General features: G+C 43.2%; 1 protein-coding gene across 1 annotated transcript in view; it reads right to left on the bottom strand.

The window, feature by feature from the left end:
• ATP6V0A4 (ATPase H+ transporting V0 subunit a4) overlaps nt 1–17,128 on the bottom strand; it is a 28,276-nt gene that overhangs the window by 2,690 nt on the left and 8,458 nt on the right. Inside the window, exons 9-20 of the mRNA XM_069858880.1 lie at nt 13,980–14,073; nt 12,332–12,544; nt 11,768–11,918; nt 11,051–11,190; nt 10,582–10,739; nt 10,029–10,122; nt 8,135–8,253; nt 7,152–7,368; nt 5,470–5,577; nt 3,518–3,652; nt 2,465–2,582; nt 359–530 (exon numbers count right to left, since the gene is read on the bottom strand). Coding sequence (XP_069714981.1) covers nt 359–530; nt 2,465–2,582; nt 3,518–3,652; nt 5,470–5,577; nt 7,152–7,368; nt 8,135–8,253; nt 10,029–10,122; nt 10,582–10,739; nt 11,051–11,190; nt 11,768–11,918; nt 12,332–12,544; nt 13,980–14,073 — 1,719 coding nt within the window. The remainder of the gene's footprint in view (nt 1–358; nt 531–2,464; nt 2,583–3,517; nt 3,653–5,469; nt 5,578–7,151; nt 7,369–8,134; nt 8,254–10,028; nt 10,123–10,581; nt 10,740–11,050; nt 11,191–11,767; nt 11,919–12,331; nt 12,545–13,979; nt 14,074–17,128) is intronic.

Here is a 17,128-nt window from a genome sequence, read left to right on the forward strand (position 1 = left end):
CAACCAGTGGAATGACTGTGCCCTCAGGCCTTATCATGCAGGTTAAGGTGGCCTCGGTGGCTCTGCATGTTTGCCAGGGCAGAGCTGCAGGCTGTCATTTGCCACATGTTCCTACAGCAACCACAGACCCAGGAGAAAAGTCAGGTTGCTCCAGGAAGCGGCTCAGAGATGGGAGAGGGATCGTTTACCTTCCTTTGGAGGACTTCCCCTTGCTTCGTTTGCCATGAGGGACTGATGGCCTAATGCACAGCTACTACAGCAGCATGTCTAGCATCGACTGGTGAGACCACCTATTTCCACAGCCTGATCTTTCTCAAAGACTGCTCCAGGAAAACCACCAAAAGATCACACCACCTACCAGTGCAGACGCAAGGCGTGCAGAAAGGCTGAAAGTCCCTCCATGACAAGAAGGATGGCTACTGTCAGAACCGCAAATGCTGCAAAGATGATGAAGATGATGATGAGACCTAAAAAGCTGCTGTTGTTCAACCCATTGTGCATCACCATGGTCCAGAGCACCTCTGACAGTTCTGCAAAGGAAGTAGAGGGATAGAACAGTGCTGAGCAATAGCTGTGGACAAACGCAAAGGTGCAGTCTGGCAATTCACACGTTTTTCCCAGTTAGATGACTTGGCCTAGGATAAAATGTACAGGGCAGTAGTCATCTATATGACAGTAGAATTTACATAACAGTAATAGTGTGTGGCCACTCTGCCTCTCAATGATGAATGGAGAAGGGAAGTGGATGCAGATTGTTTTCCATCACTCCACTGTGTTAGAAGCTGATGGTGATGTTTTGGCTTGGCTTTGTATCGCAAATCCATGCAAGCATACCACCAGGGCTGCTGTTTTCCTAGCATGATACAGCCATCACATCAGTTTAATTTACACATGGCAGATAGGCAGTATGCAGAGCCCTCTAGGACTGCCTGCTGCTAAATCCCAGTGAACATGATCGATTGACATAGTCAATACGTGTATAGATTAGGTTACAAGCTGTACTGATTGATGCTAGCAAAGACCCACAGGGACACGTAGTTCCCATTTGTTCTAGAAACCACTACTCTTACGGTGTCATGGGGAATCTGTAGTGGAAAAATGGTTGGTCCCACCCATGTCAGGATGTATTAGTGTGCAGGTTACTTGCATGCTCTTAAGTATTTCTTTTTCCTGCACAGAGTCACATCAACATTCACAGCACTGGTGTATCTGGTATGTCCTGTCAGCTCAATAACATACTGCTAATTTAACTGTCCCAGTCAGCAGGATAGATTGAGGACTGAGCAGTTTTCCTCTTGTGATACAGGCAAAGCAAGGACTTAGCCCAGCTTTTCTCCATCCAGATACACTGGCCACTATTTCAGCCTTCCATTTTGCCAGTCATCGGTCCTTGAGCCACATTCAGATTCAATGACCTGCTTAAGTGGCAACAAATGCAAGGGATCTCTTGCAACTTCTGCCATCAGGAAAAACACTCCTGTCAATTCCACTTCATAGGGCTGAAAAGGACTGTGGTGGTTTTCCAGGCAGAATTTTGATACAACACCTAGGACTGCCCTTATCTATGCTTTTAGTCTGTTTCTTTTATTTTATTTAGATATCTGTCTGCCATGTAAACCTAATGTACATTAACTTCCACTCAACTCCTACTAAGCTCATTTCTGTGCCAAGAAGCACAGCTAACCCCTGTCAATCTATTGCATGCTATCTCCTCTTGTTTTTTCTTTTGGTGTGCCGGTTCTTAAAGGCAGGTGCAACTCCTAGCCAGAGGCAGTACAGCAATATTAATAAAAAACATTTCAGAAAAATTAGAGTCATTGAAAATCTGAAGCTCCAGCCTGAGGCAATTTCTAGTATTTGAGCATTTGTTTTTATCTTAAATCAAAACAAAAGACATTGAAACACTACATTTCTCATGGAATATAAGGCTCCACTAAATGGTGCTGCAAAAAATCCCAGTGCAAATGACAAGTTCCAGGAATTCTTTAACTAAAACTTTTCATTCAAGCTTGCTAAATCAAAAATCACAATAACTGTTTCAAGTAATTTTGACATTCATCTGCATATCCTAAGAATATAGCAAGTGCCTACTGGGAAATGAAGCTATGGTTTCCATACTGCCTTTACCTCTGTGGACCGGATTATCTATTGGGACTGCACCTCCCCCCATGCCACGCACCATGAGGACTATTCCAGAGGGGCAGCTACAGAGCAATGTGGGAAATGGGTTCCAGTTAGGAGCTGCCTGATAGTTAGCTGCCAGGGATCACTACTGAAAACTGAGATGGCCATCACAAAATGCCTGGATTGATCTGACTTGAAGAAAAACATTCTGAAACACATGTGTACAAGAAGAACTTTGTGACATCATGGAGAAATTCATCATGGAGAAATCAAACACTGACAGATGCAGTGATGAGCATGGAGTTACTGGAGAAATAACTAACAGGTGAGAGTCACTCACGTGCATGGGCTAAGCTCAGCGCCCAGAGCCGCAAATAGGATGCTGTGTTGGAGATGCAGCCAAGGCAGTATTCAATGGTATGGATAGCTTGGTGGACAAATGTGTCTCCAAAATTAAACTGAAACAACATAAAACCAAACACATTTTGTTAGCTCTTAGTTCAGGGCTTCCTGATTAACAGAGCAAGACTCCACCACAAGCTCTCCATACTCTTCCCTTTTTCTTGATATGTCCTGAAGCAACACACAGATAGTTCCCAGACAAAAAGACTGCTTTGAAAACTGTCAGTTCTCTATGATCTTCCCATACAGTCTTCCTGGAGAAATAAAATTCCAATGAGAAACAAATATTCAGGAACTAGCTTATATTCCAGTCTTAAATTTCAAATCTGGAATAAGACGGCAAGCCAGTCGCTACTAAACTTTGTGATTTCTGTAGAAACAGGAATTCTTATACAAAACAGGGCTTTTCAGAGTATCTGCTTATTGGTATACACATTTGGGGAGACAGCACTGGATAGGCATATCTTCTAAGACTGTGACTGAGAAAAGTCAGCAGTTATCTACACTCAATATTGTTTGACTCCCAACCTACGAACACTTTTGTCACTTTTCTAACTATGTTGCTGCAAACTGCAGAAGCCCTTGACAATATTTGCCAAAGGAAGACTTTTCTCCCCAGCCAACACTGCAGGCTGCCAACTTTTCAATGCTCCTTTGCAATTTAAAGGAAGGAAAACTCACTGATTCTCAGGGAAGGCTTGACCTTCTCTGGGTGCACTGGTGAAGTGAAACAACTGCCCCTAGGGAAACAAAAGCCTGAGCATTGTAAAAGCTTGAGGTTTGTAAGACTGCCTGGCCTCACCAGGAAAAAAAACAAAGGAAAAATACAGAAGATTTCATTCTATGAAAATTCAAAGCTTACACTGGCAACACAAACTATTGCAATAGTGTGTCTTGGTATCTTGTTCAAAGAAAGTAAAAGGCTTCTCCTTGACATTGTGTCTTTTGCTATTGTGTCTGTCTGAGTAGTTTTCTGCCTGCATTTTCTTACCTCTTCATCATCATTCTCATGTCCTCCATGGCCACCACTGTGGTCTCCCTGGGAAGCTTTCTTGGAGTGATTGGTCTCTGGAACATCTACCTCATTTTCACCTCCAACGTTTCCTGAGACATCTTGAGAACGAATCTTTCAGAAACAAAATGTAACATGTCTTTTGTATCATACTACAGATCGATATCAAAATGAAGCAGACCATGGCGCAGAACTCCATCAACAACCTCATGATGGACAACAAATGAAGGCCTATGCTATGAACATGAAGACAATTTCAACAATAGTCAGTCACCATGGACCACAGAAACCAAATACTCCTGCTGAATGGCTAACAATACTCAACTTATTTTCCATCCCAGACCATTTTCCATTGATGCCAATTATTACGAGCTAGCTTCTAGTCTCACAATGCACCCTTTATACCCACCATCACTTCTGGCAAATGAGAAAACTGAGGCACATTAAAGAAGATTATCTCAATTAGATGGCTGCAAATCAAAGGAATTAGTATCAGGTGAGAGGGAAATGGAGCCTGAAAGGTTCAGGTGACTTGATGAAAGTCACACAGTTCCAGGGTTACAGACAGAAATACAATTCAGATCTCCTGATTCCTTTCAAATTGACAGGAACCTCATGACAACCCATATTGTCTTGATAATCATTCTTTACAAACCTTTCCTAGAGGCCTGAACAACCTGATCTGAGCTTCAGTCCAGAAATGACAGTACGGTGTAAGAACAGCTTTATGTTATATGCATGTAACAGTCCTATTGTACAGTATAACCAAAGATGGACCTCACAGCTTCTGTCAGGTTTTGTCCTGTCACTCTTTATAGCCTCCAGCAGGTTTCATGGGCAAGGTCTCATGACAACATATTGTTTCCCATTGCAGCAGTAATCACTGTCACACCCACTTTATCTTTGTTTTACCTGAATGTCAGCATAGAGAACAGATTTTGTTGCAAACATATAAATCTGGGTAAATGTTAGATGTGATCAGACAGCTAACATATGAATATTAGGAACAGAAATGCAGGGGCATAATAGGAGGTGGGGAAAAGCTGTCAGATGTTACTAACATAAACAAAGGAGATGGAGTCAACCATGTCAAACTTTCATCCAAATCCCAGGAGAATGACAAAATAAGAAATTACAGTGTAGAGGCAGGGCCACAAAGGTCTCCAAGGGACCTGGCTTTCAGTTATAGGTCAAAAGTGACTGGGTTGGAAAAGGTCATGCAGCACAACCAGCATCTCTTTCTTCAAATGGAAACATCTGTGCCCTATAAAAGTTACAGCACTAACTCCAACTATAAAGAGAAGTAAATCCTGACAGACAAGTAAAGACCTGTTAGCGTAATAAAGGAGAGAATTAATGAGCAACTGGGAAACTGCAGCTGCCGTGGTTACATGCTGAGGAGCTGGGCAAACCGCAGAGCCCATGGGAAGGAGAAGTCTATTAACATGCAAACAATCACTTAGGGAAGAAAGCAGCACTAGAAAGCAGGCAAGTGCTTTTAAATCAAGGCTGTCCTCCAAGCAGTGCTGATCTCTCCAAGGCCAGGAGTATCATAGTTGACACATTCCTACTAAGCACCCAACCAGTGGTTAATGGTGGTTGTGGACCAGGAACTGAGCCCTTTGCCTTGTCTTGTCTTTACCAGCATTTCAGTCTTTCTAAGCTTCCACTGGTTTTGGATATGATACTTGAAACAGTTCAGTGTTAGCCTAACTCCTCTAGCAACAAATAGGGTATGGCCTTGTGAACAAAGCTCCTGTTTCCCACTTAGGTGGCTCAGCAAGTGCTGTAAAGCACAGTTTGAAATCACTGGAGAAACTCTGAGGTCAGAGAAAAGCAGAATTAGATCACTGCAAACACTTTTTGGGGTCTGTCTCCTCAGCTTTGCCTTTGCTGTACCAAATTTCCCTTGCATGATCCCTATTCCTTACCATGCGTTGTGCTTTCAGGTGGTTGGCTCGGAGGACAAAAGGTTTAATTAGGAGCATCCAGGGAACAGCAATCAGAGCAAATATGACCAAGAAACTCTGCACTTCTTTCTAAAAGACAAACCAACAAGAAAAGCAAAAGTTATTTTATTTCCTTTAGCCAACTGCATTTATGGTTAGAAACCTGATTCTATTCTAATGGTAATTTTTTATACAACAGATATATTCCCTGTATCAGTTGAGTTTCCTTTGCTTGTAACGACATGAAAACAAATGGATGCTGCTTAAGGCTCCAGAAAGCATTGCCGGCTATGTATGGTGGGACACTTGGAAATTAAAAGCTTTCATGTTTGAAAGAGTTAATTTGCCAAAACATAGTGTTACTGACTTGAACCTGATTCTCCTGTGTCCCAAGTGAATGTTCTAACTGCTGGGTGAGCCAATCAGTCTGCCAATCAGTTTCTACTTAGATCAAAGTAGAAATGCTGCAGTAAGAGCCAAGTCATTCGAGTTCTCTCTGGAAAGCAGAGAATCCAGGTTTTGCCCTACATCTGCAATTTCAAAAAAGGATTTGAATCCCTACACCTTAGGTTTGAATAACACATTGCCCCCACAATATAAAGCTCTCTTGTTGCAGCCATTCCTATTGCTGTCCTAACATAAATGTCTAAACTTTAAGAAAAACTAAACAAAGACGTCCAAAGAAAATGCCAATCTACGATTTTTGCAGTTTTTTAAGGCTGGCTCAGATCTCTGATCTCCTTATGGTTGGTCTCATACAATCTTTACTTTTAGACTAGCTAGGTGGATGGCACAGTTACAGGGCACAGTAGGGTAGAGGTATAGAAATATGAGAAAAAAATTCCCGTTTTTGAAAGGTATTGGGTTTTTACAAAGCAAAATGTCGTACAATTACTTTTGAAGGCTGGGAAAACTGTATTTTTCCCAAATCCCTAGAGCCTTAATGCAGTTACTTGGAACTGATTGGGGCTCTCTGCTAACTCTGACTCACCCAACAACCCTAAAGCTGAACACACATTGACGTGCCAGAGTGTGCAGCTTTATCGATGTAGATGCATACATGTGGCTAGGGGCAACATTTTCTTGCAGACTCTTAATTGATGCTGTTGATGTAAAATTAAGCAAGAGAAAAAAAATCCATATTCTAAGCAAATAAAAAGAGATGACTTTGAAAGGAGATTTTTTTTGTTGTTTTTTTTTTTTTAAGCGAACTCCCCAAAGGAGATAATTCTGATCAAAAAAACAAATAAAAAAAAACCCCAGAAAATCCTCTGGCTTCTTTTTCAAATTTTGTAAAGAAGAAATAAGAAATTATCAAGGAATCTGTCTCAAGCATTGTGCCAAGACTTCAGGACAGCACACTTGCAATACCCAGCTTTGCATCTCTGGTCATCTTCCTTTCTTTTTTTCCCCAGAAGTATCTTACATTGCATCATCATTCTTGTAAGTATGACAGTAAGAATGTTGTTTCCTCTGCCTCATACCTTTATCTGTCCTACCTGCCTACAAGGCCAACACAAATACCAGAAGAACAAATTTCTCTTATGTGACAGGCACCTGTGACTGAGCTTCTGAGCCTGTTCCACATCTTTATGCCCACCCTCTGCAACATCCACTGTGAATCCAAACCCACCTACATTTAACTTGATCTGCTTGATCCATACCTGGTGCAGATACAAGGGAGCGTTTGAAGTGTCACTGTAATTGAACAGAAACATATTGATGAAGTGGATGAGGATGCTTGGTGCACTTTGGGATGAGTGGACATCGAAACGACACCATTTGAAAATAATCATGAAGACCAGGTAGCCAAAAAGCGAGACAATAAAAATCATTTCTGGAATGAACTGAAGTATAATATTTATGTATTTCTTGAAGTAACTGGAAAGAATCAAGAAAGAGAGCTACAATTAATACAGCAGGTATTAATACAAAGTTTACCCAAGTATGGCAGAATTGTACACCATTTAGCCCATGCAAAATTACCTAAGAAACATGCACTATAACTAGCCAAGAAAGAAGTTTGTAATTGCAGTCCTTATAAATGAAAGCCATTACTTAAATACAAAAGCTTTGCCATATTCTTTAGGTTTCTGTACTTGACCCAAAAGTATCTCGGCATCTCAAAAGATGTCAACCCCTCAACCTTATTGCCATTTCTTAATTTTTGTTCCAAAATATAGAGGCAGAGATATAGACATACACACCCACAGATCCTGACCAAAGGCCCACTAAGTCAGGAGAAATGCACACACACATGCTGTACAAGATTTTGGTGTGCTTTGGATCAGAACAAAAGAGTTTGTTTTTCAAAATAAAAGTTGTCAATAGTGGAAGCTGTTACATATTTTTAGTTTAGTGTACTTTAGTATTTCTGCAGAATCAAGACTGTAAAAGAGAAGGTGAAAAAGAGAGTTTATCCAAGGGAATATCTGCAATGTGACAGCTGTCCTTCAGCCTTTGGGCTCAGCACTCTGTACCAACACTGGTGTGAATCAGACAGTGTAAAGGGCATTTCTACTGGCACTGGGGAAAGGGCAAAACTCAAGTCATCATTTCAAGCTATGAGGCTTTCTCTGAGTGAAGGCCACTAGTTTAGAGGTAAGGACTTGTGTGGTGCAGCAGTGGGCTGGTGAAACAAACTTACATGTGGTTAAAGAGACTGAGTATCACCCCAAAAATCATGTGCACAATCCCTATGAGAACCGACATCTTCATTTTGTAGGAGTTCAGGAAAGTCAGCTTGTTCGATGCAACATTCCAGATCTTTGGGAAAAGGAGCAAAGAGAGACAGAAGAACAGTATTTTCATGTGTTTGTTCAGTAATGGATCTGTAGAAGTTATTGCTTTGATGTCATCAGTTTGCTCCTACAGGTTCTAGTAAGAAGAAAAAAAGCAACAGAAATCTAGGTGATCTTTACAACACTTTTCACTCCACCAAGCATCTCATCTAAAAGATATGAAGTAATATCCTTTTTTTCACAGGGATTTAAAATGATGTACTGGCTTGCTTCAGTTCTGCAGACACCAATGCAAATGCTGGTAGCAGAATCTGGATCTTTTCAGTGTCATTCCTTGTCCCTGGGCTGAGTAATCTCTTTTAGCTGAGGTGGAAAGACATGAGAAAAAATAATTCCTGGTGCTACAGAAATCTGTTCCACCTTCACCAGAGAAGCACAGAGGGCAGAGCATGTTCAAACTTTTTGTTTGAACCAAAACCCAGTTCGTTCCAGCATTTTGGTCATGGAGATCAGATTATCGTCTTCCTCTCTGCAGTAACTTTTCAGCTGTGTTAGGACAATAACCATGTGCCTCTTTTCAGTCCTGCCTTTTTTATGCTACAGAGCTCTGGGGCTCTTTCTTCCTTCTGAAAATTCCTAGACCTCAAGGTCTCTGGACCACAAAGATGGTAAGTAGATACCTATTTTCAGACACTAGGTGTAGTACCTGCACAGACAGGAGGGCAGACAGGATTATTTGAAGACAAAACATTAGCTTATGTGCCTTTGTCTGGCATGCTTTTCCTCTTCTCTGGCTATGGAAGAAGACTACCTAGCCTCTTCATCTCAGGGTGACTTTCTTTTCCAAGATATACCTCAGCCATCCTGCCAGGACTTGCAAAATGCAAAAAGCTGATCATCCTTCCAGGCAGATGACAGGGATAACTTCCACAGAGAGGGCCATGTTGGGGGTGGTTCTTTCCAGTCCATCCCTTCCCTGTCTGCATCTGTTTGGTCATTCCTCCCTCCCAGCCAGGGCTCCCAGGCTCCCAAGCAGGGAGCATCCAGGGTGGAAGAGGGTCTAACCTGGATTAATTTAAATTAGAGATGTGTCAAGTCAATGTACTGAACGTTCAGCTTCCTCTCTTGTGACTTCCTGAACTGCACTGCTTACATCATGGTCAGATTTAATGTTTTGTGAAAAACTTACTACAAGGTCAATCAAACCACAAACCAGGGGATGCCAGTGTTTCTTTTTGTGACCAGCTGAAATGAGAGTGCATCCCATGGAAAAGAAGTTAGTTGACTGTTAGGAAGAGTGAAGCAGGAAAGCTTGATGTTAACAAACAACTGCATTTCAATACATGATGAAGAGTGAATGGGAAGAAAAGGGAAATAGGATACAGAGAAGAAAATGTGGATAAGTTGACCAATACTGGCATTTACTTCACACTTCATATGATAAATAGACTGCATGGAAATCAGGACTTTGCCTTCTAACTTGTGAAGTAGCTCTGGAATGGGTTAAGTACTGAAGTGAGGAAACTTAATCCAGCAGACTGGTAACAGTAGAGACTGCAGCACAAGACCACTCTAGCAGCAAAATTAAAGTTCCTTCTTGCTGCTGACTGTTTAAAAGTGTCAGCAATATATATTCTTGATTGTTAAAGAAAAACGTCACAGCAACTGTGTAAAGAAGAGGCAAAGACCAAGAAGCAAAGAATGCAGCTTCAGGAGAGAGAGCAGGAAGACACTGATGTACCTAATACACAGAAACAAGATTTAAACACAAATTTTCTTAGAGGAATTAAAATTAATTACTGGATCTATTCCAAATGGATATGGATTTCCAGAGTAGACTCCTGGGACTGCTGGATCCAGCTGCAGCACTGTATTTTCCAGAAGCACTTCCTTACTAGAAGAGAAAAGGGAAATGATCTTTGCATCTTAACCTTGCTGTATAAGCTTATGGTATATTTATGTGCGATATTCTGAGGATTACCATACTATATTTGTTATCAACTCCAGCTTTTCTGTGAACTGTTATCCTGGGCTCATGTGCATGAGTGCCTGTCTGTCATAGTCTCCATAACAATGATAATTCTCCATGCATCAGTCCTGGACACCTGTAGATGCTTGTGCACATCAGTGCCTGGACAACATGGAGAAACCAGCACCTCCCTGGGGACTCTGCATTTCCATTTCTATAGTCAGTTGTCTGTGTCTGTCAGACAAAACCTGTGACTCATTCAGGACTGCATCCACAAAACGGAGTTCCTCCCTTCCCTACACAGGCATTCACCGCGTCTTTCTTTCAAAGCCTACATGCTCCATTTGGTGTGTTTTCACTTGTTTCCCACACTGAGCCACTTACTTCCAAGTGCTGTTTCTAAACATGGGGATGATATGCCAGGAAGAGCCAAAGATGTTGAATGACTTGGAGAAACAGTCATTGTAGATGAAGCCAGTGTACATGGAGAATATGCCCATGAGCAGGATCAGGTAACGTCCGCTGAAAAAGGTATTCCAGATCTGTAGGGGGAGAAGGCAGTGCCAGTGGCAAAAGTACCTGCAGTCCCATCAAACTGTGGGCCTCAGCCAATAGGAGACATGATTGTGCTGGTTTATGTATATGAAATTAATTACAGGAAACTCCGGGGCCATTGAGCCCATCCAGGTCTCTGTGTAGCAGTAGGCAGAATCACTTTCCAAAATTCTGCCTTGTGGGCATCTTTGAAGGATGTCCAATCAGCCTTTGGGAAGCTGGATGCCCCCTTTATCAAATGGGGATGATGAACCTTTTCCTATAGCCTGATAGGGTGCACCACGTCCCTGGTACTCACCTCATTAGTGCTTTTCTGGGCTAGAAGGCTCTTCTCATTGATGACCATCCAGAGTGCAAAGCCTAGCATGACAGCACCATGGCCACAGTCCCCAAACATCACCGCAAATAGAAAGGGGAAAGTAATGATAGTGTAGGGAGCTGCAGGAAGGAAAGGACAAGAAGCTCAGATTGTCCTAAGCAAAAGACCTCAGCAGAGAAGTTCATCCCACCAAACAGTTCCTTACAGTTGCTTCCCTTAAAAGCCTCCATGGTTGCTCTCACCAGGCAGTCAGATCTACTGCAGAACTGGGTTTACCACCAGAAACACTCTAGGTTTCTCTTCATTCTCAGTGGTTCTCTTGGGATTCCCTACCACTGTCTCACACTTTTTGCAGGTCCTTCTGGGATGTTTTTGCCTCTGCACCATAAGCTTGACTTATATTTGCCATGTGAGCTTAGGTCTGTTCCTCAGTGCTGCTATTTCACCGTTTGTTCCTCATCCTGTATTTGTGGAGTTCATTATTACTGCCACGATCAGTCACTGAAGACCGACAGCCAAATTCTTTTCCTGAGAAAATCCATGCCTGTGCACCAAGCAGTATCATCTTTTTACCAGCAGAAAATATAGTTTACATTTCTCAATCATCAGTGAGCACATGCTTTAGGATAGTGTTGTAGCTCAAAGACTTCACTTTGGCTCTAGCATGCCAGGTGCATGCCGGTGACTGTTTCTCACCTGGATTCATCTCCCTGTAGTTGCCCACACCATATGCATCCACAATGTTCTGAAATCCAGCTGTGAACTTGTTGGTCCTGTTGAAGGTGGGTGGTGCCATCCTGGTGTGTATGGTGGTAAGTATAGGGACAATAGTAGAGCCACTGCGCTTCTGCAAACATCGTAACAAGGACAGACACAGTCAGGGTGGCTAGCAGAGAAGAACTGGTCCCACAGCTCCATGGCGTATGTCTAAATGTGCACATGCATGAAAGCTGAGCTCAAAACTGCTATATCTCAACCCTTTTTCTAATATCCAGATTTTTCCTTTTTCTGTTCTATTGATTTGTTCGGGGAAAGCTGCCAGCAGTGCTGACTCTTGTGGGTCGATCAGAAACCTGCTAAGATTTAATGCTGACCTTAAAATCCCTGGGGCTAAGTGATCATGTGACAACCTCAACTTTTAATTAAAACAGAAAAGGAGCCCAGCATTACAGTAACAGAAATAAATCTGAATCTATGCTCAACATCTAAACAGCGCAGTTTGGGTGAGCGCTTTGGGGACTCAAAATGTTGGTCTCTTACCATTCCCTGATGGAGAGCCTTTTTTATCCGGCTGGTATCTGCCACTGGGAACCAGATCTCTGCAATGACACACTGCTGGGTGACGTCAATGTTGCAGCAATTCAGAACATGGTAGATGGCTTTGATTTTCTTCACCTTGATTCCCCAGGACCACAAGTTGGCTGCTGCTTCATGCAGTAGTCGCTGGCGGTGGGACTCAGTTTGGGTTATCACCTGTAAGCACAGAACAGGCAGTGCCTGAGATAGGAAGGTATAGGGGGCATGATATACTACGAAGTCTTTTAGACAAGGTAAGCAGAAGGCAGTTGTAGAAAGGAAGGGATGTGAATGAACTTGTGGGGTATCCTGGAGGGCAGTGTTCGCAGGTCTGGACACAGGAGCACTTGACACAAAGTACATGATGCTGTTTGCTAAGGAATTCCTCTATATGGCCCCGAGCCTCTGCAACTGTAGAGGAGGCCATCAGGAATTACTAAGTTGTGGATCTAGCTCCTTATCCAGTTGCTTACAGGCTTGTCACGTCTCACCATGCCATGTCCTGTAGTTTGCGCCACAAACTTGGGGGCACATCACATCCATGAACATGCCTGCCCGACTAGAGCGACAGATCGTGGCCTTGGTGAAACCTCCATAGATAATGTGGCCACCACAGTGCTGCTGCATAAATGAGTTAGGGAGATAAAATGTTAGGATGATAACCTTACTAACCTTCAGTGGCTTACAAGCGCTGAAGAAGCCCAGCAGCCTGTGACGCTCAGGAGTGAAAAGCAGTTTGGAAGCAGACTTGTGTGCAGGCTTGGCAGTCAGAGGCATCCACAGAGGGGTGACAGTAGGATGTCAGCTGCCAGATGGGCTGCCTTAGGCAAATAGGGTGCCCATTCCCTCCTGCCTTGGGACCCACTGACTTATCATGTGTGACAATACAAAGGTCACAGCAGGGGTTCCTCCAAAAGACATGAAGTCCTGATACAGTATGTGGATATACAAGCTACTGAGAACCCACAGCAACCGAATTTGTAATTTTTCAGCTCTGTGTTAAATGTTGGGGTAAAGAGGCTGGATACTTGTACTTCTGTAACAGCTTTATATTGCTGTTGTGAGAAGCACCTCAAGATTTGCTTGGTAAAGAAAACTTAATCTAAATATAAAAGCAATCTTTAAAGTCCGCTCTGAGCCTAGTATAGTTGTACTATGCTTGTGGTGGAACAGCTTGGAGAGCTGCTGAGGGAAACCATGATGTAAGACCTAGGTGAAACCATTTCGGACACTGCAATTTGGTTACAATACCAGTAGCCTGCTGATGACCTTAGATCCCACCCTGAAGCCCCATATCATAAATTCTAAACCTTTGTACAGCCAACAGCAACAAGTAGTCTCCGAGCCCCTCGCATGGGAGGTTGTCTCCCATTAGGTCCTGGAATGTGTGTGTGGGCAGAGCAGAGCAGAGCACAGGCACTGGCCTCTGCAACTGGTAGGGGGAACCGGTCCTGGGCTGATGGCTTCAACTCCAGCCTCTAGTCAGCTCTGCACAGCCATGTTCCAAAACAAGCCTGGGATCTGTCCATGGCTATAGGATTTTGGAACAGACAAATGGTGGGGTAGGACCTACTTGCAGGGTTCGGCCACCAGTAAAGCTGCTGTCACTTACTGTGTTTAAATCCTCAATCCTCGTGTTGACTCCATCAAGCATGTCTCGGCGCTCAGCAGCAGACTCTGGGCAGGGATAGACTGTGGCACGAAATCTAGCCTCAGGAAGACAGAAGTGAGAAACACCATTTATTTGACCGACGTTTTCTTCCTTTGGACTCTTCTCAGCTCGAAGTTGGGGAAACTGGACATTGTTCCTCAATTAGTAGTATATACTTCTTGCATGCTACAAAGTTGTGCCTGGTCTCCCAGAAATGATATTAAACAGCCGTGAGCACTAATATATAGGCACCTCCCTTCTGTCCACAGTAAGGATGCCCTGCTAACCGCTGGGGAAACCGCTTGAACTGCAGAGAGCCACAAAACACCAGCCAACCCTGGCAGAGGAATCCCAGATAACACGGTGGCCAACAGATGTCCCTCTTGCACTGAGGCTGGAATAAATACCACCTCCCTGCCTCTGCTGTACCCTCTCGCAGTCACCAGGGGAAGGCATCACCAGGGTGAGCAGGCACCCTTAGTGGAGCAAGGGAGGGATGGGTGAAAATATTTAAACACCTGAGATTGTTATCTCTTATGGCGGCTTACCTGTGGCCAGGTCAGTATAAATGTTTTTATAAGCTTACACCCAAGGTATTTGGGAGATTCAGCTCATTTGTTTCATGCAGACTAATGGGGGCTTCTAATATAGGAGCAAAAGTCTTATTTTCATGCGGATATTATATACTGATTCATCTATAGTCTGCAACACAACCTTCTCCAGTACAGTTGTAAGTCATATTGGTGTAAAGGTGCTTGCACATGTACAACACACTAGAGTGTTGTAGAGCCACTACATGAACCTAATACAGTGAATTAGAAATAAATAAGTCACATATCTCACTGATATGTCCTGCCTGCAAAACAAGTCACAGAGTATACTTAATGCACGTAGAGCAAGCACGAGGAGTTCCCACTGGGACCTCACAGATCACAAGGTGTCCTGCTGCAAGGCTCTGTGCCTACAAGCTTTAACTGAGCTGAGATGCTGCAGCAGTAACAAAATTAGCAGAGATCCCTTTATTTTTTTCCTGCTTGGTTTGTTCAGTGATATCTAGTGTTTGTGCCAGCCCTGCCACTTCAAGGGCATTATAAATGTCTTCCTTCAATATTGCTCCAACAGGTCTGCAGGAAAAGATCACTCCTCTTTACAGAGCAGAGACCTTCTACCTGCCTAAGGCAACACTCTTCCACCATCCTGCAGTGGAGCTACACTGAATTAGGGTTGCTGAAGGGCTGCCTTTCTGCACGTGAGATGAATTAAAAGAAGATGTAACAGGGTCATAGGGGTCTATGCCTGTTTAAGAGACAAAGCCATGCATGCTCTGTGTACAGATAAGCACCGTGTTCTGGCTTTGTCTGAGCACTGAATATATCACCACCTGCTCTCTAAAATCAGTTTCAGCACACGCACAAGTGAAGACAGTTGCAAATCGAACAAAACACGCAGCAGTTTCCTAGAGATCAGCCCAGAGCTGTATGTAATGACAGCACGGGCTCTTCAGCTAAACTTCCCTTTCCAGAATTTAATCTCTCCTCACTCAACACCTGGTACTCATTTCCAAAGGTTATTCACCCTACCTAATTATTTCCATCTTCATATTCTTCACAGCTCCTAGTTCATCTTTAATAAGGTTTTTTAATCAAACTTGAAAGCTTATTCCTCCATGCTGTACAGTTCCCCCGTTTCCAATAACGTTATTGCAGCAATGTTGCTTTGATCTTTTAACAGCCATTTTGCATACTGAGCGTCAGCTTTGCCCTAATGGCACAGACATCTCTGAAAGCTCCAGGACAATTCAGCAGGGAATCCTTACATTGATAAACCTGGTTTAGTATTCACATTAGCACTGAAGCAGCCGCAAGAAAAGGAGGAAAAGAAAAATTCTTACATTTCCCTCCTCCCTGCTCCCTCTACACATTTCACTAATAAATTTGTGCATGGACTTAATGCTCATGAAATTGGCAGACTAATGTTACCAATTAGAGTCAAGCAGGGACTACAAGCGTAACCTGAAGCATGCTGCTCTGCAAACAAATCTTAGCCTGCCTTGCAGGAGACTGGCTTATACCAGTCCCATGATTTTTGCAGGATATTTACTCGTCATGAATGATGACTTAGTGCTAAGCAGAAATGTCCTGCTGGGGCTAGACGACGCTGCCTTCTGCTTTGGGTATAGTTAACCCCGCCTTAAAAATGGACCAGACCAAAATGTCTCGACAAGAGTACCAGGGATGGCTGATGGCCCACAGAGCACAAAAGGAGAGTCATGGGATCAATACATTTCAAAAATTGCCAGTCAGCAAAATATTCATATATACATGCATATTAGCAAGCAAAAACTTCGAAAGGGAGGAAGAAAAGACATAAAGGATGATTTCAAGTGCAACCTGATTAGCTGGCAATAAAGAAAAAGCAGTGCATTAGCATTGCAAAGGGCAATGAATTTTTGTCTTACGTAAATAAGTTTCACTTCTGTTATAGGTGGCTGAGAGAAACCCATCTAAGTTCCTTTCTGTAAACTTACCATCATATAGAATCATAGAATCATAGAATCACCAGGTTGGAAGAGACCCACCGAATCATAGAGTCCAACCATTCCTATCTAACACTAAACCATGCCCCTCAGCACCTCGTCCATCCATGCCTTAAACACCTCCAGGGAAGGTGATTCAACCACCTCCCTGGGAATGTCACCAGCTCCTAATGACTTCACACAACTTAGCCCACCCGTAAGGGATCTGCTTACATATCCAATGCTGCCTGATCCTACAGATGGAATCGGCTCCTGGCATGGTCCCAGTTGCAACCCACTGCAGAAAGTCATGCCGCCAGTTTGGAAGGTTCTGGTTTAATCAATATTTGTATTGCCTGTTCTTTTACTCTTTTACTTCCACCCTGGAAAAAATGTTGACTATGGCAAATCTAAAATAACAGGCTGCCCAGGGAGGTGGTTGAGTCACCTTCCCTGGAGGTGTTTAAGGCACAGGTGGAGGAGGTGCTAAGGGGCATGGTTTAGTGTTTGATGAGAATGGTCGGACTCGATGACCCGGTGGGTCTCTTCCAACCTGGTTATTCTATGATTCTATCATAAAATGCTGCAAGTGGAA

Source organism: Phaenicophaeus curvirostris, chromosome 1, assembly GCF_032191515.1.
Source record: "Phaenicophaeus curvirostris isolate KB17595 chromosome 1, BPBGC_Pcur_1.0, whole genome shotgun sequence".
NCBI lineage: Eukaryota > Metazoa > Chordata > Aves > Cuculiformes > Cuculidae > Phaenicophaeus > Phaenicophaeus curvirostris.